Source organism: Gopherus flavomarginatus, chromosome 7, assembly GCF_025201925.1.
Source record: "Gopherus flavomarginatus isolate rGopFla2 chromosome 7, rGopFla2.mat.asm, whole genome shotgun sequence".
Taxonomy (NCBI): domain Eukaryota; kingdom Metazoa; phylum Chordata; order Testudines; family Testudinidae; genus Gopherus; species Gopherus flavomarginatus.
This window is the reverse complement of record NC_066623.1, coordinates 53,955,626-53,983,355: the sequence shown is the minus strand read 5'-3', so window position 1 is coordinate 53,983,355 and position 27,730 is coordinate 53,955,626. Positions and strand designations below refer to the sequence as shown.

Below are 27,730 nucleotides of genomic sequence, written 5' to 3'. Positions count from 1 at the left end.
TCTGTGCAGTGACTCCCCATTGCTGTCTCAGATGCTGGCTGCGCAGTTTATTGCTGGATGTTTTTCTCCTCTTTCTCACTTAGTCTGTTTCCCTGGTGGGCAGCCCATCACCAGACAGATACAGAGGAATGGAAGGGAGCTGAGGGAAGGGCAGCCATATAGATCCAGGGGCAGGAGGGCTCCTAAACTGAAGAAGGGTTAAAAGCTGACCGTGTGCAGCCATGATGAAGGGAAGGCCCTACTGCGACTGTCTGTCGCTGGTAGAAGGATGGGAGCGATCAGGAAGGAGAGGGCTTGGTTAGAGTGGTCCAAGAAGGACCCAGAGTTCCGGGGATGGAAGCAAGCAGAGGACGATGGAGGTTAAGCATCAGGGAGATAGTGTAGAGGTGAGAGGGTACGTTATAGTCCTCTTAAGGTGGAAGCTCCACTACTTGGGTCATTTTTAACTCCTAGACTGGACAAAACACTAAAAAAAAAAAAGAAGAAGAATCCCACACAAGCTGGCAAGTGGATGAGGGGCCTGATCCAAAGCGCGCTGAAGTCAGTGAGAGTCTTTCCTCAATGGGCTGTGAATTAAACTCTACCTGACCCAACAGGTCCTCTCCGCTTGGCTGCTAGGGATACTCTAAAGGGTTGGGCCCAGTTTCATCTCTTCCCTGGCCCAATTTAAGGCTCTTTCCTTTAGAAACCCTCACCACCACCTCAGGGCTGAAGTTGCAGGCAGCTTGATCCCCACCGTGGAAAGGGGAAGTGGTCCGACACTATGGAAATGGATGTGGTGTCAAGTCGCGGCTGGGTGGCTAGATCTCGTTAGTTGGTTGCTGTGCTGCTCCGTGGGGGCCCTGGGCTGGTGTCCTTACCTGGCTTGCTGGCAACATATAGTCTTGAACACGGCCGAATGACCCTCCGATCCTGGGGTTTCTTTTGTTTTTCTTGCCGTCCCAGGCGTGCAACGAATTCACCACCCACGTGATGAACCTCCTGCGCGAGCAGAGCCGGACCCGGCCCATCTCACCAAAGGAGATCGAGCGGATGGTCAGCATCATCCACCGCAAATTCAGCTCCATCCAGATGCAGCTCAAGCAGAGCACGTGCGAAGCCGTCATGATCCTGCGCTCCCGATTTCTAGATGCGCGGTAAGTTCTCCCATCTCCCGCCTGAGAGAAAACGTTTTGTGGGGGTAGGGGGGTGTCTCATCTCTCATGCTGGCCTTTAGACAGAGCAGACACTGCAAAGATCTGCTCTGGTCTGGCAGAGGTGGGACAACCAATAGATCTGATCCAGTATGAAGGTAAGGGACCAGAACAGGCGGGCTAATGTGGTTTGAGATGCAAGTGGATCAAATCCCCAGCCCACCCTGACTACTGTGTCATGCAGTCTCCTTCACCAGCCCACCGGGGGGCCAACCTCCTAACAGGGCACTGGCCGGGGGGAGGCAGGTCAGAGGCCAGGTGGGTCCAGAGCTTCCCTCGCAAGGTGTTGCAAAGTTTGAGTAGAGGAGGTTTGCAAAGTACTTTGCAATGGAGAGGAAAGAGGCCCCGTGGAACTGCAAAATATGATTCCCATCCCCAGAGCACTTTCCCTCTTTCTGGAGCCTTGGCCCTAATTCTGTTCCATTTTCTCCTTGCCAAGGCGGAAGAGACGAAACTTCAACAAACAGGCTACAGAAATCCTGAATGAGTATTTCTATTCCCATCTCAGCAACCCATACCCTAGTGAGGAAGCCAAAGAAGAGCTAGCCAAGAAGTGTGGCATCACAGTCTCACAGGTAAGAGGTCAGGCAAAGGGAGTAGCACCAAAATAATAGCCTCGCGTTTCTCCAGCAGGGCACAAATAACCAGGCAAGCGTCTCTTTACTGATCTCCACAGTGGTGGTGGGTGAATTGAGGGGTGACTGCTAGATTGGTAGCAAGAGAATAATTGGAGGCTGTATGGAACAATGGGGGACAAGGCCCATTGAGGAAGAAATGTGGATCGGGAGGGGAAGTATTAGGGCAATCACCTGGAAGAGATGGAGATGGACAGGGCAGGGGCTTGCTGCGACATTGCAGAATAGAGCCAATATGGAATTTAAGCGGTAGAGGTTGAGGGGGGCATGCTGGGGGGCGGGGGAGGTGGCAGAGTGAGAGCTGAGCAAGGCGTCCAGGAGATTCCTGGGGCAAGTGCCATGTTTGGCCAGTGTCTGGCCTCACAAGCTAGAGAACAACTAACAAACACACGTGGGGCTTGGGAGGGGTTTGCTTGAGGAGCTGTGTGAGCAAGGACCAGGAAGGAGGCTGTGGGGTTTCTGGTTTGAGGGTCTCATGGCTGGAGATTGGGGGCCGGATTTGCAGGGTTGTTTTTTTACATCTAAAGGCATAGAGGGTAATTGCTCTTGTATTTGCTGAACGCAATGCCTCTCTCATCTGCTGGCACGTGCAATTTTTGTATGAAAACAGGAAATTCACTAGCTACACCCCAAGGTGTGCCCATGTAATGAAAGGGGCAGGTGAATAGCCTCTGTGCCCTGGGGCATATAGCATTGACCAGAATGCTGATGCAAGGTTTGAGCAGAGCAGTTGAGTGTCTAATTTGCAACCGCCACGTTCTTGGTTGTCAGTTATGCTCAGCTCCTTCCTTCCCTCCATCCTCCCCTGTTCCTCCTACTGTATTTGGCTGCTAGAGGCTGAAAAGTCTGGAACCAATCAGCATGGCCTCTTGTAGTCTTGCCCACAGCAAATCCATACGCTTTCTGGGAGTCAGCCATCTTGTGCTCCCTCATGTTTGCAGACAGGTTTGTGGTGTCATTTGGGTCACACGTTCCCATGAGGATGACAACAGTAACTAGGGCCAGGTCCCCACCCAATGTGGCTGTTCAGTTTCTCTGGAAGGAACAACATCAAACTGGAGACTGTAGTCATCTGTAATCCTGAGGGAATCTTGCTAATTGTTCCTTAAATGCTCATGTAGTGACCTCCAATCAATAACATACATTAGAAGACTCAAATGACCATCAGTCCATCCCAAGGTTACACATGGGAAATGGGGAACGCTGGTTCTAATAAACCAAGCACTGTCCTGGTGTTTCATCCTGAACTTTTAATTGACCCTGGATGTTTTTATGGGATCCAACAAAGTTCCATTCACTTTTTTGTAATTCACATGCCATCTCTGCACTCCCTAGGGCCTGGAGCAGAAAGAGCCAATTTCCAGGAGAAAAACTCTTCTTGCGATCTTTCTGAGCAAACTGAAATAAGGAAACATTGCTGCTTTCCTAAGGATTTCCATCCCCGCATGGTTTTTCAGGCCAAAGCGGTACAGATAAGTTGAGTGCTTATCCGCACCACGTCAATGGAATACCCCTTTGGAAACTACGTGAAGACACATCATCTCCCTGCACTGTAACTGCCTCAGTTCATACTGCCTTGGGCTTTGCTCCTCTCAGCTCTCGCAAAGCAAACGCAATTACCTTAGCTCCTAAGTTCATAGACTGTAAGACCAGAAAGGACCATTGTGATCCATTAGTCTGACCTCCTGCGTGGCACGGGCAGAACCTCACCCAGTGATTTCTGCATCAAGCCCTTATCTTCTGAGTGAGCTTTTTTAACAAGACATCCTATTTCCATAACTTCAATGTTAGGTCTCAAAGGAAAGCCTGCATCTTGCTGAAAGAGGTGTCAGTGAACCAATCATTGGCTCTCTTCCCTATGACTCAGAAGTGGAAGCGTTCCTGACAACTGGAGGTTATTAAAGGAGCCGTGACCCTTTTTGCAAGAGTTAGGCTGTTAACTCCCATCTCATGGCCAATTTATAATCTCAGTAGTTCCATTCTGCCTCCTGAAATTCACCCCTCAGTCTCAGCTGGATATGTTTTTCCCTTCCAGTGCAGTGTTACTGTGCATTGTTAAATAGCTGCTGCCATCCCCTCCAGAGGTAGCCTCATTGCAATGGTGTGCCAGGGGATTTCTGTGCGAAGTTTATCAAGCACTTTGAGATCCCTGCATATGCAAGGCATCGTAGAAAACAGGAGGGATTATTTATCTTCTTTCCATGCAGTGAAACAAGCAGCAGTTATTCAGTGAGTGCAAAACACTAGCTGGATACCAGTGACCAAATATCCGGTATTTAGAATGGGACAAAAGTCTCAGCTGTATCGCCATAATCCTAATTCAGAGTAGCAACCTAAGGGACAGGACTAGCCTACAGAAGACTGGCTAACTGGTCTAGGAGGTGACACACCAAAGTAGATGGAATTATTGGACTTTTCCAGTAATGGGTTTATGCATAGAGGCAGGTTACCAGATTAGATGGGCCACAGATCTGATCTGGTTAGCATAAAATAGGATTCCTGGCTAGATGGATCAATAGCTTGAACTGGTGTACTCAGAAGGCAGAGTGCCAACACAGATGAACTTGTCTGGGGAAATCCTGCACGAGATGGCCATGATTTCGAAAAGTGAGGCCAAGATGTTCAATAGTGATGAGTGATTTTGGGTTTCCAACTAGAAGGTCGACGGGGCACTTGATTTTCAGAGGGTGGTGCTTAGCACTTCCTGAACAGTGGCCTATCCCCGCTCCCGTTCACCCCATAGTTAAACATCACTATGCCTGATGTATGAAGGCAGGTCAGTCCCAAGAGATTGTTGAGAGCAAGTATAGCAGAAGGCACTTGAGGGCCTGTCTGTATCTGTCTAGTCCGGCATATTGAAGCACTTCTGTTTCCAGGAAGCCGAGGGGCGCTCCACCAATACCAACAAATATGGCACGGCAGGGAGAGTGCTCCAGGCCAGAGAGAGAGGGATTATTAGGGGGCATACTGATAGGACGGTCTGGCCATGCTCACTGAGCTTCCAGAAACGAGTTCCCATAAAGGGGAGTTTACAGCTGACCCTAGCAGCTCTGTGTCTGTTGACCCTGTTGTTGGGACTTGATATGGATGAGCCATGCCTCGTTGATTAAATCAGAAGTCTCCTATCACTGTCCTCAGACCTTCAACCTCAAACCAGGAACCTCTCCTGAGATGAGAACAAATTCAGTTAACTGTGCCCCCGTCCCAAGCTCCCGTTATTCCTGCCATGGCCTCCGCACTCTTGGACTCCATCTGGAAGTGGAAGCACCAAAATGCCAAGAGTCCCACCTCCGTGGCACACAATTGGAAGGAAAAGGAAGTCCAGAACTCTAGAGTTCCAGCTCAAGATTGTAGACCCAAGTTGCTCAGACCTTTCCTGAATCTTCTAACTATGCAGATGTCTCAATATACACATCCATGAGGATTGCACCCTGCAACCTTCATAATGATCCATTAAAGATCTGGAAGTAGGGAATGCCATTGATATAATAAGGGGACGGGGACATGTCTGATTAGGTCCCCATCCTCTTTTGGTAGCACAACCGAAGGTAAATCCAATGACAAAGACACCAGGTCAGTGGACTTTCAGCCTTCAAAAAACACAGTCTGGTTTCATTTCAGCCCTTTTTTGAACAGTCCTTGGGAACCTATTGATTTTTACCACAACTGACCTTTCTGGAGGAAGAACTCCAGATAAAACCAGAAGACACCCAAAACATACTTCCAAAACTCAAGCTCAGGTCTTTCCAATATTTTTAAAAGTTCTGTGCTGGTTTCAGTTCCATATGTGTGGTTACCCTTAGTGCTGGTTTCATAAATGGCACCAGAAGGGAAGTCTAGAGATCTAGGTACTGTCCCCAGCATTACCACTGACTTGTGGTATGACACCTTTCTCTGCTGCAGTTTCCCCATTTGTCCAATGAGAATGATACTTGCCTGCTTTTATAAAGTGCTTTGAGGTTGATGTGTGCAACACACAGTGTAAGTGAGGAAAGAGACTATTGTTAATAATGCTGCCTGGTTCCAAACGGGACTGCATGGGCCAGGATTGAGACACACCACAAAGTATCAGAAACTTTCAGAGAGCTTGTTTTAGTGAGAAATGTCAACTCAAGAATTTCATATATTTCAGATGAACATTCAGACTCTAAACTTTCGGGTGCTTATCCAAACCCTTTGGGTGTTGCCCACCACAAATCTTTATGCAATTGACTCAAAGCTGCATTCTTTAAAATCAGTTAAAATCCTCAATGGAGACTAATTGCAATTAATCAATTAGAGCCTAGCTGTTAATATCTCTCCATGGTGCTCTCTGAGACAGATTCATTGCATAGGGCCAGATCCTCAACTGATGTCAACATCAGTGGAACTCCACCAATTTACGCCAGCCACTGATCTGGCCCATAGTTTTCCATTTCCTTAATTACTTCTGAAGAAGTTCAGTCTGTTTTTATAAATCATAGTTCAACCTGTCTCATTCTGAAAATCTGTAGACAGTCGAGGCACCATGCACGCAGCAGACGCTGCAAAGTTCTGTTGAAACACCTCCATTGATGGCTGCCCTTGCAAACTTTCCCACCTCTGCATCTGGGTTGGGGAAGCATAATCTGAGCTGACAGTTTGGGATTGCGACCATCTGGCAATGTCATGAAATCTGAACCAAAAGAAGTGGACTGCAAAGCCCCTAACAATCTCCATTTTCTGTCTCCTTCAATTGGAATCCTGGCCTACACACAGAATTTGCACCAGTATTAGTAACTGATGCAAGCTCAATTGGTAAAAATCAAGTTTAAATTGGATTAAGAGTGTCCATACAGGTTTTGCCCGGATTAGCTAAACCTTGAGTTATATTGGTAAAACTGTGTAGACCAGACCAGAGCAACCAATGTAGCAGCTGTACCTGTAAATTCTTCTGGGATGTGCTCCAAAAAGCAGCACATGCTACTGTGATGGAGAGAGCATTAAACCAGGGTGTGTTCGAGTGTGTGTCAGGGGGAATCATAGCTTCTTAGTGCATGGTACTGGCATTCTCATGAAAGGGACATGGACAGCTTAGTTTTAGGCACAAGGTTTCATTTTGTTTAGAGGAGCCAGGCACTGGAGTTACCCCAATCAAATCAGAACAGAAGAGTTTCCTGGATACCTAGATCATTCAGCTGAAACGGTTTATTTAAAAAATGAAAATCTTTCTCTTCAGTGCAGGGACCCTGAACCCAGCAGCCTTGAGAACCAGGAAGTGAAACTGACCAGGCTAGTTTGGCTGGCCCAAGCTTGAGTGGAAATCAGCAAGATAAATGATGAAAAGCAAATTAGATTTTTAAAATCCTAACACATTTAATAATGGTCTCGGGGGAGTATTCAAAGGCACAGGCAGGTGCTAGGCTGCCATTAAAAGACAGCTCCTGGAGTCCTGTGATTACAGGAGAATCTCAGCTTTTGTAAGTAAGCTTACAGCCCTCATAGTGGCAGAGAAAAGCTTTAAAACATGACCTGCGTGCACCCTATAGGCTCAAATCCCAGAAGGGAAATGAAGGCCCTCACCCTGATCTATTTTAAATCTCATGATTTCAAAGCCAGTCTTTTGATTTCTGGAACCTGTCTCATGATTGTGGAATGCTAGGGGTTGGCAATATTGTTATCTTGACAGTGTGCCCTTAATGGAAGTTGAAAGAACATGCATGTGCTCACCTCTCCATTGGTTTTTATTGACTTTATACTGCTCTGGGTTTCACCAGGGTTGGGATGGAGTCAGCAGGTGGAATCTTTTCCATGCAAAGCTTTTAGAAAAAACTGCAATGCTTGAAATTGCTTTATTCCCCATTCCTAACCCTCCCCCGTGTCCCCACCAAAATATGTTAAAGGTGAAACGTTAACTTTTTTGTCTTTTCTTGAACTCGCTCTAGGTATCAAACTGGTTTGGAAATAAGCGAATCCGGTACAAGAAGAACATAGGTAAATTTCAAGAGGAAGCCAATATTTATGCTGCCAAAACGGCTGTCACTGCTACAAATGTGTCAGCCCATGGAAGCCAAGCTAACTCACCCTCAACTCCCAATTCAGCTGGTTAGTTTTTTTTTTTTGGGTTGTTATTGTTCGTTTTTTTTTTGTTGTTTTTTCCTTTGATATCTGTGTTTTCTTTTCTTTTCTTTTTTCCTTTTTTTTTTGGTTAGTTGGTTTTTATGTAATTTTTATAACAACAACAACAAAGAAAAAATATGGATTTAATTTTTTTCATTTTTTTTCCGTTCTGTTTTTTCGTTTTGTAAAAGCGATGTGATCATGCTGTGTAACCGACGGTAACGTGTTGGGGGTTTGCATGGATTAAAAATTCACTTGAGTTGCTTGCTCCTCAGGAGAAAAAAATTGTCCGTGCACAATTGATTTACTTCACCAGGGGCTGAAAGCATGAGTGACCCTGATTTAAAAAAAAAAAAAAAAGACCCAACACTTACAGGATGTTCCAGATCATGCTATTTTCAGTCTGTTTTGTGTGGACTTCAATTTTTTGGCTGCTCACACCATAATGTCTGGATCACCTGCAAGTATGTGTTCTATGTGAATTTTGTTTTCCTTTAGTATCAGTATTGGGTGAGATCTTCTGTCTTCAAGGAAATCCTTGAAGTGGGTTGGTTTTTCCGTCCCCCACCTTTCCCCTTCCTTAGCTGTTTGTTGTGATTTTCATTTCATTTGCTTTAAGGGACAAATGTATGTTTGATCAGTTCCTCTTACCCAGATTTCAACTCTTCTGCTAAAGAACTATGACATGCCCACTGTTTAATTCTAGCGGTGATGTGTGCACAGTGCCACCACATAGAATCACCATTACTCCAAACAGGACATTTTTAGGTGCTCTGTACTGATTGTTCAAAGCAATGGGAGATTTGAGACCTAATTAAAAGAAACAGAGGTTAACTTGATGGCTGCCATGTGATTTAAATTCTCTTTATATATAAATTATATAGCTGTATATGCTTATTTTGCTTAAAGGATGGAAATATGAATGCATTTGGTTCTGTATCATTCAACTCGGTCTGGGATTATGGTACCCCTTTCTCCAGTGCATGAAATGGGCTGATCTCAGGTACGCTTCTGAATGCAGGGCCAGCAGAGATGTTAAACCGGCAATGGATATTTTGGTATCAGTGAAACTATTTCTTCTTATTAGGAAACCTGACATCATGCCAGTACTTGGTACGGCATTTTCAGGCGACCTAAAGAAACGTGGACTTGACCTCGAGAATTAGGCAGACATCGAACGCGAAGGTAGAAATGGGGGGAGGACAGGGAAAACAGGACAAGGGTTCAATCAAATAAAGTAACTATCACGTCGGATAGTGAGGGAACCATGATTCCAAGGAAAAAAAACCCAACCCACTACTCACTCTTTCTCCAAACAATCCATCTGGAGCTTGAAACTCCGATCTGTGTCCTTGCTGGATTTTTATCAGTTACTCCTTTAGCTCACATCCCATGCTATGGATCTAAAGATCTGCACCCAAGCCCTACTGCTGACCCATGTGGAGGGTTCTAAATGGTTCCATGTGAGCTACAGTTTTGTTTAGGATATAAACCATTTATGGTTCAGAGCACAAAACAGCCCCTGACTATTGGGAGTTAGGTTTCCCTGGAGATCAGGTTATCCCATAACTGCCCCACTACATTGTTTCTCACCCCTTCCTCTGTAGCCTCCGGTACTAGCCATTGTCAGAGACTGGGCACTGGACTAGGTGGACCACAAGTGTGACCAGCAATTCCTGTGCTTCTGCGCGCTCTCCTCATTATGCATGCAGGTTTGTGTAGGGTTGCTCAAAAGGGTCAGGCTGCACCCACTGGTTTGTGATTGTAGGGCTGCTCCAGAGGGTCAGGATGCACTCACTGGTTTGTTGTTGTAGGGATGTACTAGATGGCTTTCACATTTTTTCTTTCAAATACTTCTAAAAATTTATAAACTTCTACATTCTTTTAATCACTTAGCTGTTTTTACTTGAGATCCATTTGCAGAACAGACTGGGCCTTCTGGTGGTGGCAACTCCCCTTCTTAAAGGCATGGAGTAAATTTAGCTGTATGTGTGTATTATATTTAATAATATTCTTTTTCAAATCGGAGATTGTGTATATCAGAGTCCAGAATCCACACAAACTTGTAGCCAAGGTGTGCAATTTTCACTCTTCTCCTATTTGCCCAATTTGAGCCTGATCCAAAGCCCATGGAAGCCAAGAGAAAGTCTTCAATCGACTTCAGTGGGCTTTAGATCTGGCCCATATCCAGCATAACAGCCATACCTCCAGTGGCTGCCCCAGTTGAATAATGGTGCAATGCGGCTCTCTTCCTGTAACATTCCCCACAGGCAGGAGCAGGGCCGGCTCTAGCCATTTTGCCGCCCCAAGCACGGCGGCACACCGCGGGGGGCGCTCTGCTGCTCGCTGGTGCTGCGGCTCCGGTGGACCTCCCCCAGGCGTCCCTGCGGATGCTCCACCGGAGCCGCAGGACCAGCGGACCCTCCGCAGGGACGCCTGCGGGAGGTTTACCGGAGCCGCCTACCGCCCTCCCGGCAACTGGCAGAGCGCCCCCCGCGGCATGCCGCCCCAAGCACGCGCTTGGTGCGCTGGGGCCTGGAGCTGGCCCTGGGCAGGAGCATGGCTGTGTAATGGGTGTAAATTGTCCAGATCTTGCAGTAAACCATGAAAACCCTGCACTTTCAAGTCCTGTGGTTAAAGCATAGGACTTGGACTCCTTGGTCTTGTTTCTGACTCTCCCGAGATGTGTGTCTACATCCCAGAATCATGTACCCTTCTTCTACCAACATTGCTGCATGCTGGTGCTAGCGGTGGAGGAAGTGCTAACGTAGGAGGGACGCTCACCACCATAACACAAAAATCTTCTGTGTTCTTTTAGCAAGGTCTCCATGACCTGGGAAAAGTCCCCTCCCCTCCACGAGCCTCAGTTTCCCCATCTGCAAGCTGGGATTAATGATGCTTCTTATGGGGATTGCGAGGCTTGGTTAATTAGCATCTATAAAGTGTTGCGAGCTCCACAGATGGCACTGGAGAAGTGCAAAGTAATGTTGGTTTTCTACCTGCACCTATTGTATGCACCCAGGCCTGCCGTAATGCACCTATCCGTTCACCTATCTGTTGAGGGTAGGATACCCTCACAGATAAAAATACATCACTATCTTCCAGTGCCTTTTCACAGCAGCTTAAGAGGAGTGGTGGGGGGTTTAGCAATACATTGATTGTTGGACTTACTTTGTCCTGTGGCCAAAGACCCTAGCTGCTTCTTCCCTTTTCAGTGGTGGGGGAAAGCCCCAATCCTGACCCTTTCTCAGACATGACCCAGGTTTGTCAGTGTGTGCTGGTCTCTCTCATATTAGCTTCTCCTGAGAAGACTGTTACTAATGGTCTCAGAAGTTACCTCCCCCCCATCCTTCTGGGACAGGATCCACGGGTACTGGCAGGGCAGCAAGAAGCAGCACTATGCCTGGCTTTGATTCCTGGGCCCCCCCTATTGCCAGCAGAGGCCCTTGTGAGTCAGACACTGTGGGCCTTTGATTGCTGAGCAGCATCTCTGGAGTATAATTGGAGAGCAGAAGCCAGGTGACTTGACTGTGTGAGTCACTGCTGAGGTAAATACCATCCGCTCATCTCTCTAGGTCCCATGTTTCAGAGCATCCTCCCGCAAGCATCACTCTGTCTCTTGAGCTAAGAGCATCCTCCTGCCATGCCAGATCCTCTCTCTGCTCCCCAGGAGGCCCCTATCATCTCTTCTCCGTGACTGACAGCTTTGTCAGTTTTACCACGGTAGTACTCTTAGGGTCTGGCTTCCCCTTCCCTTCTGGAATGTCCAAGCTTTCTTTCCGTCAGCCTGTGATGTTTGGACGGGGAGCGTGCTCTGGGGGGGAGATGCCAGTCTAGCTGCTCTGTGCGCTGCCATCCTCTGTGAGTGCAGAACAGCTACAGCAGCGCAAACTTCCCCCAGATGCCACCCCAGGAAATCATCTCTGCCCTGAGCTTCAGAAATCTGCATGCGGAGGTGGGAAGCGAGTTCAGTCCCATGGCTAATTAGGACCAAACGCGAGGGTGGTTTTCCTAATGGGGGACGCCTACCTGCTAGGAACTGGGGCAGGACCCACCCAGTTCATTTCACACCGAAGAGCTGCTATCGATCTGGGTTGGCTCCAAACTGGTGGCAAGATGTCAAAGGCTGTGTTACATGCTCCATGAGCCCACCAGTCCTCCCTATTTAGTTTCTAGCAGAGCAGCCCTGCCTTACTGTATGTGCAGCTCATCCCCGCATTAGCACATATGTTTTAACATGACGGGCTTTTTGCACACCTACCTCTGTCTTTAAGAAATCAGCCAGGTAATGGAGGCTAGGCTAAGAGGTCGCTGGGCATCGCTGGCCCTTGATCGGTCTAATAATAAAAACAAAATGGCAAATGTCTATCCACATTGTATCCCCACTCCCCACCACCCTTCACATGTTACTGTCTTCTCAGTTCTGGCAGCGAGCAAGGCAGGAAGCATGATTATACAGCGCCTAGCACAATGAGGCCAGGGCGCCGAGTCGGCTGGCCAAATGCTACAGCAGCACTAGTGTTAGATGATTAATTACAGTGCTGAGCAGAACTGGGAGTGGCCGATGGGATGGCATGGCAACCAACTGCATTGTGTATATGCACAAGTAGGCATGGACGTCACCTGTGGTCTCCTGTTTTGGGAAGAGATCAGCATAGAAATGTCATCTCTGCAAGGCTCCCCTGAACCCCGCTTTCCCCTACCACCACCACCCATGCCCCTCGCTGAACTGGCTCCCCTTTCCACAGTATCAGGAGACAGGGTAAGTTGCAAGGAGAGGTTGCCTCGCAGAGGAACTTATGAGGTGTCAAAGAGAACACCTCCGGAGCTGAGACACAGGTAGGTAAGCAGATCCTGGCAGGGGCGCTGCGGGCAATGAGAGGTAGAATTAGTGCTGGTATTCCCTGGCCTGGGAGCATCACAGACTAGGGAGTGGTGCCTTTGGCTGATTAAGAGGCATATAGAGTCCTGCTCAGTCCTTAGAGGGTTAGAGTTTGGTGCCAAGAACCATAAAAAGTGCAACAGACCCCAATGACCCCTTTTGGATGCTCCAAATGGGCTAGTGTAGCTGCACCCTGTCTGCCCGTTGGATTCAGGCAGCTTGCAACGTGAGCTGCAGCCAGCATGGTTAGGATCTGGGAGGGTGGCTGTGCTGGGTGAGGAAGAGGCAATGTTTACCTACCTGCTGCAAAAGCACCTTCCTTTATGGCTCTTGGACACCCCGCCCTGTGCCTGCGACCACAGCAGCCAGCTTGGCTGTGAGAGGTCTGCATTGTGCTGATCCCTGAGACAGTAGCAGCTGATGGTGATCGTTGTAGCAGGTAGACAGACGGTACAAGAATGAGCGATGAGTGTGACAGACTGAAGATGCAAGGGGAGAAATGACTGGGAGACACATGTGGACAGAGCTCAGTATGTTGCCTGTCTAATGGTGTAATTTATTGAACAGTGGCATGGGTGGGCCTGGTGCTGTACATGGAGATCCCGTAGGGTCCCTGCCCCAATTTAAATGGCCAGTGACAAAGAGGGAGGGATGCAGGGAGTTGGGGCGCACACAGTGAATCGAAGGGGCACAGTTTGGGTTTTTGATACATTTTCAGTTCACAGGGCAGGTTTCAGGGATGACAGGAAATGGGGGTGCTGAGGAGGGATTTGATGAAGAGGGAGGCTGTGCGCTGGCTGGATATTCCAGGCCTAGGGCCCTTTGAGGGAACTAAAGAGACATAGAGGCATTGGAATTGGCAGGGCCTACGCAAGGGAGAAATGAACTGCTAGAGATGGGCTGAAGGCATGGAGCTTTGCAGAGCCCTGAGCACAGGGACCAGACGTTGGAACTGGAAGGGAATGCGGAGCAAAGATGGACGTCGTAGAGTGGTGGGCAGGAGAAGCCATTTAATGTTACTCACGCTGCTGGAGCTTGGTGCTTCTGTTGAGTCGGAGAACTCAGCAACACATGGACAATGGTAGGGATCGCATCTATCCAGCGCTCATCCTGAGATCCGCTTATGCCCCACCCTCAGCCACCTGGCCCCCTCCCAGGGCACGCAGGTTGAGCTCTCTGGGCTCAGAAGCGCTGACGAACCTCTGACACCCACCTTGTCAGTGCGGTGTCCAGATGAAAACCAGCTGCAGAGCCCCTGATCCCTTTTTATGTTGCTCTTTGAGGGGACTGCACCATTGGGAAACCAACATCTGCTTTGTCTGTAACAAGCCCGAAAAACCAACAAGCCTTCTGCCTTATCTGGTTGCTGCTGAGCCTCTTGTCTTCTGTTACCTCTGCCTTCCTCTGTCCTTTGTGATAGCTTTTGGTCACATTAGCTGGAAATCCAGTGTAAGCTCTTCAGCATGGGAGCTGTATCATCAGACGTTCAGGTGCCCTTTGCACTTGCAGCACTGGGTAAATAATTGCAAGTTTCACTCTCCGTGTTAAGTGTGAAGTGCAAAAAGGAAGCCAAAAAACAATGAGGCCAAATAAGTGAGATGTCAATTGTCAGACTTCCACTGAAGTCACCACCTAGGATGAGTTCTTCCATCATATTAGATGGTGGTAGAAACGGTGAGAAAATTATTTTGCATGTCTGGTGCCAAATTCTGCTTGTCAACAAAGACATGCAGCTCCCGTTGACTTTAAACAGCAGTCACACGTGTGTGGCTGCAAGCGGAATTACTGACCCCAGGTTTCATCTGGGCAGTGATGACTTAGATGGGCTCAGTGTGATAAAAGCCCATCGCGTTATTGGTGTCTGGAGTGTTTCATGGTATGGCACAGCAGACAAAGTTGTGACTTGATGCTACGCACAAGATTTTCGCTACCATGGGCAGAAAAGTGATTTGTACTAGGGTGACCAGATGAGAGGAAGAAAATATTGGGAGTGCTGCTAACGGAGCAGTCGGGACACAGGACAAATGCCTAAATATTGGGACAGTTCCAATTTTATCAGGATGTCTGGTCACCCTAATTTGTACAACATACCCTTGTTTGTAATGCCCTTTGAACGCAGCATCACTAGGCACTGAGAGAGACTAGTAAGAGGAAAGGAAGTATTTCTTCACACAACACATAGTCAACCTGTGGAACTCTTTGCCAGAGGATGTTGTAAAGGCCAAGACTATAATATGATTAAAAAAAGAGCCAGATAAGTTCGTGGAGGATAGGTCCATCAATGGCTATTAGCCAGGATGGGCAGAGATGGTGTCCCTAGCCTCTGTTTGCCAGAACCTGGGAATGGGCAACACTTGATGATTGCCTGTTCTGTTGATTCCCTCTGAAGAACCTGGCGTTGGCCACTGTTGGAAGACAGGCTACCGGGCTAGATGGACCTTTGGTCTGACCCTGTATGACCGTTCTTATGTTACTATGAAATGTAGGATTCAAGGTGGGATTGAGGCGTGTTGAGAGGCAGTTGAGAATAGAGAGGTGGGACAGCAAAGAAGTTGAAGCAAGTGGAAATGAGGGAGAAGGATTGGCAATGAGCAAGTCATGAAGACGTTTGAATATTAGGGAGCAATTGGGAATTGGATGTGGAGATCACCAGAATTAGAGGTGGAAAAGACCTGTTTAGACATGTCTAGTTAATCTCCCATCTGGGATCGGTGTATTCAAGTTGATGCTGAAACCTACCACCGACAGCAACCTGGTCAATTGCCCTTGTACCTGAAACGGGCAACAGTTTCTCTGCCACAAAGGCAAAAATGACTAAATGAAACCTTGTGAAAGGGCTATTCCAGTATCCTGCGTGATTGATCCAAGTGGCACGCGATCTACAAGGAGGCAATGTCCCTTTTGGGATTTGCCATGATGACAAAGTTAGTCTCACCTTGGCCCATACAGGCTTTCCTCTACTGCATGTTCCCCAGTGCCTTGAACCGACTGGTTTTAAGTGGACCAAGTGTCTAAGCTTCCATCACTTTCTTTGGGAGGCTGAAGCCCTGTCAAAGTCCAACCTTCACCCCAAATTTAATATTTATTTTCCTCCCATTGCAACTAGTGGTACCTCCTCAGATCACAGTTCGTCATCCTCCTTGGAGGCAGTACTCTTCATGGATGTGTGAACGGTGACCATAACCCCCACCACACACTTCAGTCATTGTGGGAAATAAGCCAATGAAAGCGATGGAAGAAGAGAGAATGGATGGGAAGCCAATGAAGAGAATGGAACTGGGATGTTACTGATGGGAAGCCAGCTAAGGGACGAGTGGTGCAAAAGTCTTGGGTTATCATCTGATAAAGCACAGATGCTAAACAGCAGCAGCTGCTACAGGTGCTTTTCCTGCTAATTAGTGTTATGGTTTGTGTTAGGATAGCACCAAGAATCCCATGCAGGGCTCAGGGACTCTTTGTGCTAGAATCTGTATGAACATGTATCAAAGCAAAGACCCCTGCCCCAAAGAACTTACAAGCTAAATGTCCGTTGTTACATATCAGTCTTGTGGAGTCCCAGATCAGGCTGTGGTGACACTTCAAAAGCTTGAGCCCCATAACATGGGACCTTTTAGAGTGACAGATTAGATCTGTGATGGAGCCTCTTCTGATTGGTGCATTTAGATAGTACCTCCTAACCTCATGGATTCCGCTGGAGTCTTCATTCTGATGGCACTTCTTTCCGCCTCTCCCACACCAGTGTATTAGCCTCTCTCAGCTGCTTCTCCGAGACTCTGGGCTCTCATCATTTTCACACATGGCTTGTACATAGACAGCAGAATGCTGAAACAGCACTACCGACAGCAGAAAGGGATATCTCGGCAATTACTGCTCTGATGCAAATGCATCCGTACATGCAGCATATTTGGTATGCGCATATTTATGGTTGTATCTCCATCAGGAGCAAGACATATTTAACATTTATGTAGGCACATCTATTGTAAGAAGACTCTGTGCCAGTAGCAGTGTATATCTTCCAAATGGCCTCTCGCACACCCTCATGATTGCCAAGACACTGCCGCTATTCAGAATTAGAGTTTGCAGCTGTTTATTTTATTTTTCTCCATTCTACTGTCTGGTTTGTTAACTTTCAATCAAATATCAGTGAGGTGTATGTAGTATATATTGATTTATTTATTTTAAACCAGTGGTGTGGGGGGTGGTGGAATAAAATAGTTGTCCTGGTGGAGATAGAATAATCCCTCGCCACTTGGAGAGGGAGTGTTGTCTAGTGGTTAGTGCAGGAAGCAGCAGCAGAGATTTGGGTTCTGCTCTTGTCTCTGCCACTTACTTGCTGCATGCCCTTGAGAACATCATTTCACCTCTCTGTGCCAGCTGTTAAAGGGTAAATAACAATTCTCTCCTACCGCGTGTGAGGCTAAATTAATTGAGGTTGGCAGAGTGCTTGGCAATTCTCAGAGGAAAGATATGATATGAATGCAAAGTAATCATATACTTTTACCTTTCAAATAATAACCCCAGTGCAGAATGGAAATGGAAGTTCTTTGCCTGCTAAGCAAAAGATGTGGAGGTTTCAGTACTGCTATCAGCTGAGTTGTTCCTATTGTTTCTTATTCTTGGATTATTCTCTGCAACATACTGGGCAGTGTTTCACAGCAATACGGTCATTGTAACCTTTACTGGCTGTATTCTTTCCAAGCACATTTAGAGTCTGATCCACCAATGTCAAGGAGAGTCTTTCTGCTGGCTACGGTGGACTTTAGGTCAGGCTTTTATAGCTGAGTGATCTTCCTGGCTCCCCTTAATTTTGAGATCTTCTACAGTCACATATGGGAGGCCTTTGTGAAGAGACACTCCAAGAGCTAACACCTGCATAGGCCAAATTCTCACCAATTGACTTCCTGTCACCTTCTCGGAAGCAGGCTCCATCAGAAGAGCCTCCCTGGGTGGGATTATTCACTCCCTCTCCATGACAGGAGGAGGGACCTGGGCTGTCGATTTGTTTCAGAGCTTACGCATGACTCATTGCTGGGCAATTCCTCCAAGACGATGGTTGCTGATCTGGGTTTGCAGGGGGTGGGGATTGAAATTTGAGCAGCCTGGGGTTGGATCAGTGCAGTGGAGCTGACCTGGGCCCTTGAAGTCTCCCCCTTGCCAGGCGAACGTCATGTTTATAACCCAACCTTGCACGTTGAGCTTTCTCACACTTAATGCGCTGAGCTGCACGAGAGTTTCAAAATAATCCCGGGAAACCATTTTTTCCACGCGTTCCAGTTGTACAGTGGTTTTGTTTCCTCTGGTCAGTGGGCGGGGGAGATGGTCAGGTGCCTCAGAGATGGAAGCAGAAAACCTTGTTTCTGCAAAGACATTTTTCTTGCTCACCCAATTGTCTCTATTATTAGCAGTGGCGACTAGTGCATGCGGAGGGATCCCTGATCTGTAATTTGCTTGCAGAGTTCACTGTTGCTAGGCAGCTGGCATGGAAAGGGGTAGGAGATCCTCTGATGGTCCATCGTGGGTGCTTGTGTTGCCTAACCAATGACTATAATCTACCAGAATGGAAGTGTGGGATGCCAAAGGATATTAAGAGAAGGCTATGTGATGCCTTCCCGTCCTCGTGAACCTTAGCTCATAGATGGCTGCTAGCCCCACCTGATGAAGTTGTCCAGTAATGGATTTATTGTGGAGGGAGCAGCATACCTTCTTTTATAACCTAACCTCCTGGAAAGCACATTCCACACTCGGCTCACCAGCAGACCTTCTATGAACATCTGTGGGAGTTCTGTCCCAGGGGCGCGTATCTGCCTTTTATGCGCTAAGCTGCACAAAACTGCCTAAAGGATTTGGATGTGCTCAGATGAATGGGAATTGGGCATCCCAGTCCCCTAGGCTGGGTTTTGAAAATATCCACCTCCTACCCCCCAAGTTGGGAAGCTGTTAAAGGACAAGCCTTATGTTGAGATGTAATGATGTGTGGCTTTGTATAACCTCAAGTTTGCACCTTTTTTTTTTTTTTTTTTTTTTTTTTTTTTGCTTGCTCTATTCTTCATACTACTAACCTACTGTGTGTTTTGTTTTCATTTTGGGGTTGCTTTGCATGTCGTTCCTTCCTCTTGGCTGAGAGTTGCGGGGTGGATCCTTTTCCTTTCTATGATTCAGGTGCCTCACTCTTTCCTTTCCAGGTTCTTCCAGTTCTTTTAACATGTCAAACTCTGGAGATTTGTTCATGAGCGTGCAGTCACTCAATGGGGATTCTTACCAAGGGGCCCAGGTTGGAGCCAACGTGCAGTCACAGGTAGGGACCCATCCGATGTGCTGCCAGTGAATGCGTTAGTGTTGGAAGAGCCCTTGATTGTATTGGCATTTCCCAGTCCGGTCCCAAAAGAGAAATCTGAAATGGTGCAAACAAACCAATCAGACAAACCAACAGGAAAAACCTCCCGACCCCCACCAAACCAAAAAAAAAAACCATTGTCTTGGGGAATCTTGCCCACACTTTGTGAATGCATTTGGCTCTGGCTTGTTAGTTTGTGTTAGGAGAGGTTTAAAAGAACAGGCATGTGCTCAAATGAAATTAGCCAAGGTCTAGCTCGCTTGCTTTATCTTTCAAGGGATGGGACCAGATGTTCGTACTGACATCTCATTTGCAAGGCTTCCACTCGTTCGTTTGATGCTGAAGCTCGGTTTCTGCTGAAAGGAGAGCAATGCTGAAATGTACAAATACGCCCTGTTTTAATTAACAAACCAACAGCGCAGGCTTAGGCAGCCATGCAGCCCCTCTCAAGTCTGATGAGACAGGGAAGGGCTTTGGGCATCATTTCAGGAGTGTCAACAGCTTTGGACAACAGCGGTCATGCCCGCTAATTATCTTAGATGCACATAATGTTTTCTATAGACTTCTCGCTTCCCATCCACCCCATACAACTCCATGGGCCCAGTAGGCAGTCAGGGCTTTGCAGCTGGCGGGAGGTGACGCCCACTCAAACATTTCCACGCTGGCAAAGAGAGTTTCTAAACCATCCCTGTTGTCACCCTGGATGAAGAGCAAGGTGTCATTGACGGGCATCAGCCAGCTTGTGGCTTGGGACAGTAATTGGGGGAGGGGAGCAGCAAGGCAAGGTGGGGGAGGGATGGTGATCTATTGCCATGGTAAGTTTGCACACATTCTGTGCCCTCTGGAAACAAGCAAAGGAGTCACATGAATGACGCTCACCTAGACTTTGCGTCTCTTCGGTTGACATGGGCATGCCAGTGGGTTAAAGCATGGAGGGGCAGAAAGAGGGAGGGGGAGCTAGAGTTGCCTTCCTGTGCATAATCACTGAGTTAGCTGCAGCAAGGAACTGACCACCCCCCCTTGAGTTTTCTTTCCTCCCCACTGTCTTTGTTGCAATGCTCAGAACTGACAACCAAGAGTGACAATGCTGGGTGAGGGGAGGGCGGGTGGCTGGGGGGGGAGGGGACGGGAGGAGGACGTCCTCCATCTTCCGTCCCAAAAGCCGCCCTGCAAATGATCGTGATGTTTGGGTTTTTGATAACATGCTGAAATACAAACCAGAGTGGCTTTGCCTAATAATCTCTCTCTGTCTCTAATTTTCTCTTTTTTGTTGTTGTTGGTCTGTTTAGGTGGATACCCTTCGCCATGTTATCAGCCAGACAGGAGGATACAATGACGGGCTCGCAGCAAGTCAGATGTATAGTCCGCAGGGCATCAGTGTAAGAAAAATAGGCTTGTTTTTCTTTTTCTTTTTTTTTGTGTTTCATTTTTGGTCTCTCACTCCCAATTATTTCAAAGCCATAGGGCTCAGAATGCCACTTAGTAGCACTTGTCTTAGCTTTACGGTCACCTAGTTTATTGCTTCTGTATCGGTCACGCCAACGGCAGAGTTCTGCCCACAAAAAGTGGCGATTGGGCAGGCTTCATGCAGGCAGCTGGCGTCTAGGCCTGTCAGACACGATCAGCGTTTGCAAGGCACCTGCGGCCACATGCGTTCAGCTGAGAGGAGCTGCTAACCAGGTGACACCTAGTAGAACAGTGGTAGAGAATGTCACCACAAGCCAGACCTTGAAATCTCCACAAGGAGGCCAATGGCCAGAGCCCATCATGGACAGAGCCATGGTCCAAAAATAACCCTTCCCCTAGTCGGTGTCTAAAGCCAAAAAACAATGATGATGATGATGATTATAAAAAAGGGGGGGAGGGTAAAAAACATCTTCTACTTGTTCTTGAGTGCGCTGGCGGCTCCCGAGTAGCATGAAAATTCATAGCGACAAGCTGTGTCGTACAGAGTGAAATCGATCAGACAGACACAAGGAGAACCGAGTGTAGATTCGGGACAGCAATCCAACTTCATTTCTCAGATCAATCGTCCGCCATCTCAGTGGCAGTGACAGCAAGCGGGGACAAGAGGGCAGCCTGGAAAAGGAGTCTGTTCTCGAGGAGTGGTTGTTTTGTTTTTTTCTGGACCTTTTAGAGGTCATGAAATCAGGCGGGGGATGCTCGGAAGAGGGAAACGTGTTTGCAATGTGGTTTTTGTTTTTGGTGTATCTGACTTGGGAAAAGAGGGAGGGAGAGCAAAGCAATCCATTGGCGGTGGGGGCAGAGGAGAGGTGAAGGGTTTAGACCCTTTCCTCTCTCTCCAGATAGCCTTCCGGATCCATACACAGTCCACCCAAGGGGATCTGTTCCAAACTAGCCACCTTCATTCGGGGAATGGGCAGGACACCCTTGGCCCTGCCAGGCATTCACCATGAGTTCACGTCATTTTGAAACAAAGGTGCTGGGAACAAGATGTGATATGAGTGGAAGCATTAAAACAGCCTCCTTGGGCTCACTCACTTTCTCTCCATTTTGTGAAACTGCACATAGAAGGGCTTTCAAACCCAAACGTTGGGGCGCTCAGGTGGGACGTGGCATCCAGCCATCTCCGATCTCTCAGTCTGCGACCAGCTCACACGAAGGGAAGCCCCTTGGTTTGATCCCACTTGTTTCCTTTATAGAGCCAAACACTGGCTGAAATTAGAGATTTCCCAGCGCTAGGCAGCAAATCAAGACCTGCATGTCATTGGGATGGCCGAAATAAATAAATAAAATCCACCAAAGCAGGGATGTAGAGAGAGGACGCCACCATGCATGGAGAGAGACGTGGCGGAAGGCTTGGCTCATTGCTTTTACCTTCCTTTTAATTCAGCTGTGCTGAGAAAAAGGGACATTAAGGCTTAGCACAGAGACCTGACGTCACGAGGCAGAGCCAGGCGGCTTTGTGAAGTAATGCAACTGAACATGTGCAGATAATTATGTCTGATTACATAAGCCCATTGCAAAAACTGTGCTCGAAAATGCCAAATGAAAGATCCCATCGTTGCACATTAATTTCTATGTTCGCTGAATTTATTCCCTTTCTGGCTTTTTAATACTGAAGAGTAACTGAATCAGAGGCTGATCGTGATAAGATATGATACTTTTGTATAAATTAAAGTACCCCTGAGGAGAGGCTGAGCTTGTTAAAGCCAGGGAAGTATTTGAAAATAGCAGCATTCTGGGTTAAGTCAAAATATTGGAGGAGTTGCTATTAAGGTGGGGTGGAGGGTAACAAAGGGAGAGCAGTCTCAAGAGCCAAATACAAGCCCCAGGGCCTGGTAAAGCACCCCCACTCTATTCAGCCAGGTACTACAGGCCAGCAGCAGAACTGGCAGGGGGGCCCCAAATGACCTTGACAGCATGTTAGAAAGACAGAATCTGTGGTGACACAGACGGGGTCTGTGCGATATGTCTCCACTTTCAGTTCAGGGGTGTAGGGGATTTGATGGCTGGTTTTGGGGGGGGAGAGGAGGAGGATTTGGCCCAAAGGGGTTGGGGAATGGAGGGGTGTTATGTGCGGATGGTAAGTTGGCTAATGGTTAAAAAAAAATGCATAAAAGGTGGCTTTTCCTGGCAGTGTTTCTCGGGTGTGTTCCTTGCTCATCAGTTGGATGCACTGAGACATTGCTCAGATAGGCAGTGGGGAACAGATTATTTGCAAACAAGCAGCAGGTTGAGAAAGCATCTTTCTGCTTGTCTTTCTGTCTGAGGTTCCCCCACCCCACCTGAATACTTTGTGTCTCTTCCATCCCTGACTGTACACTGCTATACGTTGCATTCATTATCACAGAATTTCTATATCTCCTTTCATCCCAGAGGATCCCAAAGTGCTCGACAAACCATCTCTGCAGGAAGCCCTTCCCCCCACCACTGAAACACGGCCACCTCTGAGGAGGTCTCTGATGGGTGTTTACTGCTCCACAGCAATTTTAAGAGAGGAATTGGAGAAGAACACCATGTCCAGCTCTGACTGCAGGCAGAGCAAGCCACCAGGCTGGGGCTTGTAGCTACACTCCAGCAGAGCTCGACTGGACCCAGTTACATTTTGCATCAGCACAGAATTTCCAGCTGCAGCAGTGAGAGCAGCTGAGTGAATAGGGCACACAGTCTGCCACTCTGTGGGTAGGAGTGTCTAGGGGAAAGTTACCAGCAACACAGGAGACCATGCGTTGCCGGTCACAGCTTAAACCATCACTGGAAGTGCTCTGAGATGGAGTGTTAAAACTCAGGTGGGATTCATGCCACTGAAGATACCATTTGCGGCAGGGGATCAAGACTATGTTGATCTTGCAGAGATCTTGGGTGTTGGGGCTGAATAATCGGAAGTGTGTTGCCCAGCTCTGTCACTGCATAGTTTGATGACGAATGCAACTAAGGAAGTTTCCCCACCGTGGTCTTTCAGCCTCTGCCGTCACTGTCTTGGCATCATGTCTCCTGGTGGATGCTCAGTCTTGAAATATGGTTGTAGACAAGACAGAGCCAAAAGGGCCTCTGTGTATGCCATAGATCAGCGCCCAGTGTGTCTTCTAGTCAGAGCTGCCGCGTTACTGACAAATCCCAAATGGTTGCTTCTTTTAGCTCTGCAGAGCTAAAATAGCTGGATTCCCTTTTGCCCAGTGCATTGTCAACAGCCTTATCAGCTCTGACCCAACCGAAAAATCTATTGCCTGTGTTTGATGTCTGAGGCAGAGAGCAAACATCTGGATTTGTGTATCCCAGGTGGAGTTAGCTTCCCCAGCTGTTGGAATTGAGTCACCTTTTGACTCGTAAAGTGAACGGGATTGATCAGGAAGTGGTGCACGGTCTGAACCCTGGTAAGACACAGCCTAGGAGGGGTGAGGACAAAAATGTAAATATTAGGGTAACATAGAGATAGGCCTGAGTCGCAAGGTTGGGACCTAGAAGTGCCCAGGATCCTAGGATGCTAGGAGCTGGACTTTTGGAGTTGTTCACAGAGATGGGGGGTTATGAGTGCAGGAGCACCTCTGTTCCAGGACCAATTTGGGTCAAAAAGCAGGTAGGTAAGAAAACCATGCATCCAGGCAGCCTTCCTCCCCAGTACCCCCTCGCTTCCCCTGTGCTGGGGGGCCACACCTAGGGCTGAGAGGGAGGGGTGTTTATATGCTAGCAAGAGGGTTAACTAGTGCCAGCGGTGAGTTGTTTGTCAGGCTGTGGCCACGTGTCCATAACACACACACAAATCGCACGACTGTTCCCCTGGTTGGCATTCGCAGCAGAGGGGCCAGCGACTGAATGGCCCATGAAGCATGAATGACCTTCTCACGCCTAGATCTGGGACCCAGCATGTCAGGGTGGAGCTGCTGGGTTTGTGACAAGGACTCCGGACTGGGGAGCCGAACTCTTGGGTGCTGTTCTTGGCTTTGTGACTGGTATGGCTATGGCCAGCGTTTCACAGGGTGATGAGCAGTCACTTCTCCCACTGATGAACGCGAAAGCCGGGCTATGCGGGTCTGAAATGGGGACGCTGGTCAAAAAATGTGCCACAAAACTTTTTCCGTCGGAAAATACCCTTTTGTCAGAACCGAAATGTTGCGCAGGAACGTATCGGGTTTGACGGACGCGCCCTCAGGAAGGTTTCACAGGTGGAGTGAGTGTGACCCCAGCTTAGCCACCAGGTTCAGTCCCTCCCTCTGGCATGTGCGAGACCCAGGCTCAAATCTCTGCTCTGAATCACTTGAACTTGGGCTTCCCGCGTCCCAGTTGAGGGCCCTACCTGCCAACTAGGCAGCACAGAGCGAGGCCCTCAGCCATTTGAGGCCGTTTCTGGCCACACTTCCCACGGCTCGTTTGTCAGAGGAGGGGACTGCCTCGGGTGAGTTCATCACTCTGCAGAGATCTCAGCCTGGCAAGTGCAGAGTGTTAGAGAGTTTTCCCTTCACCTTCTCCCCTGGTTCTTATCATCAGACAGAAAGCAGAAGTGCGAAGTGCCGGCAATACAATGTTTTTGGGGGTTAGTTTCCAGCAAACATTTTATACCATAACTCTGATGCTGCAGAGCCCTGTTTCCCAGTATCCCATCCACCCTTCCTGAGTAGGCGTAATTATATCTGAAATCCATGCCCACAGTCCCACCCCTTATGGTCAGGTTCCTTTTTGGGGGTTGTGGGTCTGGGGTCTTTGTCCCACCTCTTTTGTACCCCATGGGAGGGGTAAGGAGGGAGGTTGTGCTATGATCAGGGGCAGGCATTTCTTTGGCCTTTTAGTGTTTTATACCTTTTTCCGCCAATCTGCATTTGCCCCTCCTGACTGGTTGCTTGACCTTGCCTTGAGATAGGAGTTGAGGCAATCTTCAAGTGTGCTCATATATTATACGCCCACCATGCCAAGTAACACGTTAACTGCTCTTATCTGTTCCCGTTATACTGACACACCCATCTGGTTAGGCAGAATCAATATACACAGTGTCTTTATCCTTTGTTTACAAATATTACTAAGAATATAAGTGTGTCAAAAATTCAAACAGGCAAGCAAAACCCAAAATACTATCTCAGGCAAAAATACAGGCCTGGATCCTACATTGTCATTGGCACTTCTAACACAGAGCATTCTTGGGTTGGTGCCATGGCATTCCCAAGGAGCAGTCAGAGGGGAGAGAGACCAACACTCCAGTCCATAAAGCCCCGGCATAGCTTTTCTCTGTTAAACCATTCCAGGGAGCGACTCGCTGCCTGTGAGCAATGGCAGTGCACAGTGCCCTCTTCATGGGGAGCCAGGAATCCTGGTCACCCAGTAGATGGCGAGCTCCCCTTTTAGTACTGAGCCAGGGGGTGCTGTGACGCTCGCAAGATGTTCACTATTTCGCTGCTGGTGGCCACGAAGGGGTGGGTTGCCTTGTCCTCAGCCTGTGAGTGCAGGAGGGTGGATGCAATGAGCCCTTCCCGCACCTTGCAAAGGCACCAGTCCCTGCACTCACAAATGCTTCTTCCACGTGCCCCGAGGGTGCCAGTCACCCTGTGGAGCTAGCCTGCTGTGACACACGGAGCAGACTGCAGCAGGCACAGGGAGGGTGCAATGTGGGCACTCCCCCCTCCCCTACACACACACACACACACACACACTGGGGAGCTGGGTAGATCTCTGACCTGCTTTCCAGAGTGCTCTCCCCATGTGGGCTAGCGACTACAGAACTCTGACCTGGGAGATCCTGAGTATAGGCCAGTTAAATGTTGTGTTCTGGCCAAACGCCAGCTTGAATACCTATACTCCGTCTCCCCAAGCTCCCAGGTACAAGTTCGGTTTGAGACACTATTCTTCCTTGCCCTTCCATAACTGCTGCATAGTATTTCTGTGCTCCCTTGAACAGCTGTTACCTTCCACCCCAGAGAGAGATGCATTTCAGTGGCAGGTATCTGTCTATATAACCTGAATGTGCATGGATACAAACATCCATACATGCACTCTTGAGGCCTCAAGGCTGGGATTTTCAAAGGAACATGAAGGATTTTGGAGCCCAAATGGCAGTGAATTCCAGTGAGAGTTGGTTGCATAACTCCCACGGCCTCCTATGAAACTCCCATTTCAAAATGCCACTTTTCCTGCAAGAAAGGAACTTCTTTTTGGCAGGACCTAAATGTTCTGCAGTGGAATTCATTGTGCATGATAGGAAATTTCATGCAGGACAGAATTGGATATGTGTGGTTTTATGAAGGTTCTATAGCAGATTCTTAGTTTTGCAGGAGGAGGCAGTTCTGGGAAGCTGACAAAGACAGCAGCCTTCGTCAAAGGATGCATCCATTGTGAGGAAAGCATCCTTCACTGTATGGCTCGGCTAGTTCCACAAATAAGTGCTTTGGTAGCTGAGTTGTGGGCAAAGACTCCTTCCCTGAGCTGCAGTCCTGGACATTAGGAAGTTGGCGGGAGAAGAGCTGCTCTCCTGTGGTCTCTGAGAATGTCTTTACCACAAAAAATTAAAATAAAACTCGGCAGCAGCAACGAGTCTCAGATCCCAGGTCAACTGACTCGGGCTTGTGCTACAGGGCTACAAAGAGTAGTGTAGACATTCTGGCTCAGGCTCCGGGGCCGCCCAAAGGATTCAGGGGGCCTGGGGCAAAGTGAGGGAGCTGCGGCGCTTGTACTCACCCCGCGGCGGTCCGGGATTTTGGCGGCAGGGGGCCCTTCAGTCGCTCCGCGTCTTTGGCAGCACTGAAGGGCCCCCCGCTGCCGAAATGCTGCCGAAGACCCGGAGTGACTGAAGGCCCCACCCCCTGCCGCTGAAGACCTGGACCACCACTAGGCCAGGGCTCGCGGGGCATTTTGGTGGGGGGGCCTTCAGTCGCTCCACATCTTCAGCAGCATTCAAGGGCCCCCTGCTGCCAACATGCCGGCCAAAGGCCCGGATTGCCGCCAAGCCAGGGCTTGTGGGGCCCGGGGCAAATTGTCCCACTTGCCCCCTTTCCACCCCCCAGGCGGCCCTGTCAGACTCTGAATCCTGGTGAGCGGGTGGGTCTCGGAGCCCAGCCTGAGCAGGAATGGCTATATTGCTATTTTTAGCCTCGGAGCACAAGGCCAAGTCAGCTGACCTGGGCTTTGAGACTCTCAGTCACGAGCTGGTTTTTTTGCAGTG

At 48.4% G+C, this 27,730-nt stretch overlaps 1 protein-coding gene across 5 annotated transcripts in view; it reads left to right on the top strand.

Annotated features, from left to right (window-relative positions):
- Positions 1–27,730, top strand: part of PBX1 (PBX homeobox 1) — a 253,703-nt gene that overhangs the window by 214,071 nt on the left and 11,902 nt on the right. For 2 of the 5 annotated variants that reach the window (XM_050963284.1, XM_050963288.1), the window contains 5 exons: positions 946–1,136; positions 1,633–1,768; positions 7,732–7,891; positions 18,971–19,083; positions 20,412–20,501. In XM_050963284.1, coding sequence (XP_050819241.1) covers positions 946–1,136; positions 1,633–1,768; positions 7,732–7,891; positions 18,971–19,083; positions 20,412–20,501 — 690 coding nt within the window. The remainder of the gene's footprint in view (positions 1–945; positions 1,137–1,632; positions 1,769–7,731; positions 7,892–18,970; positions 19,084–20,411; positions 20,502–27,730) is intronic. The other 3 variants (XM_050963285.1, XM_050963289.1, XM_050963287.1) reach the window with 3 other exon arrangements.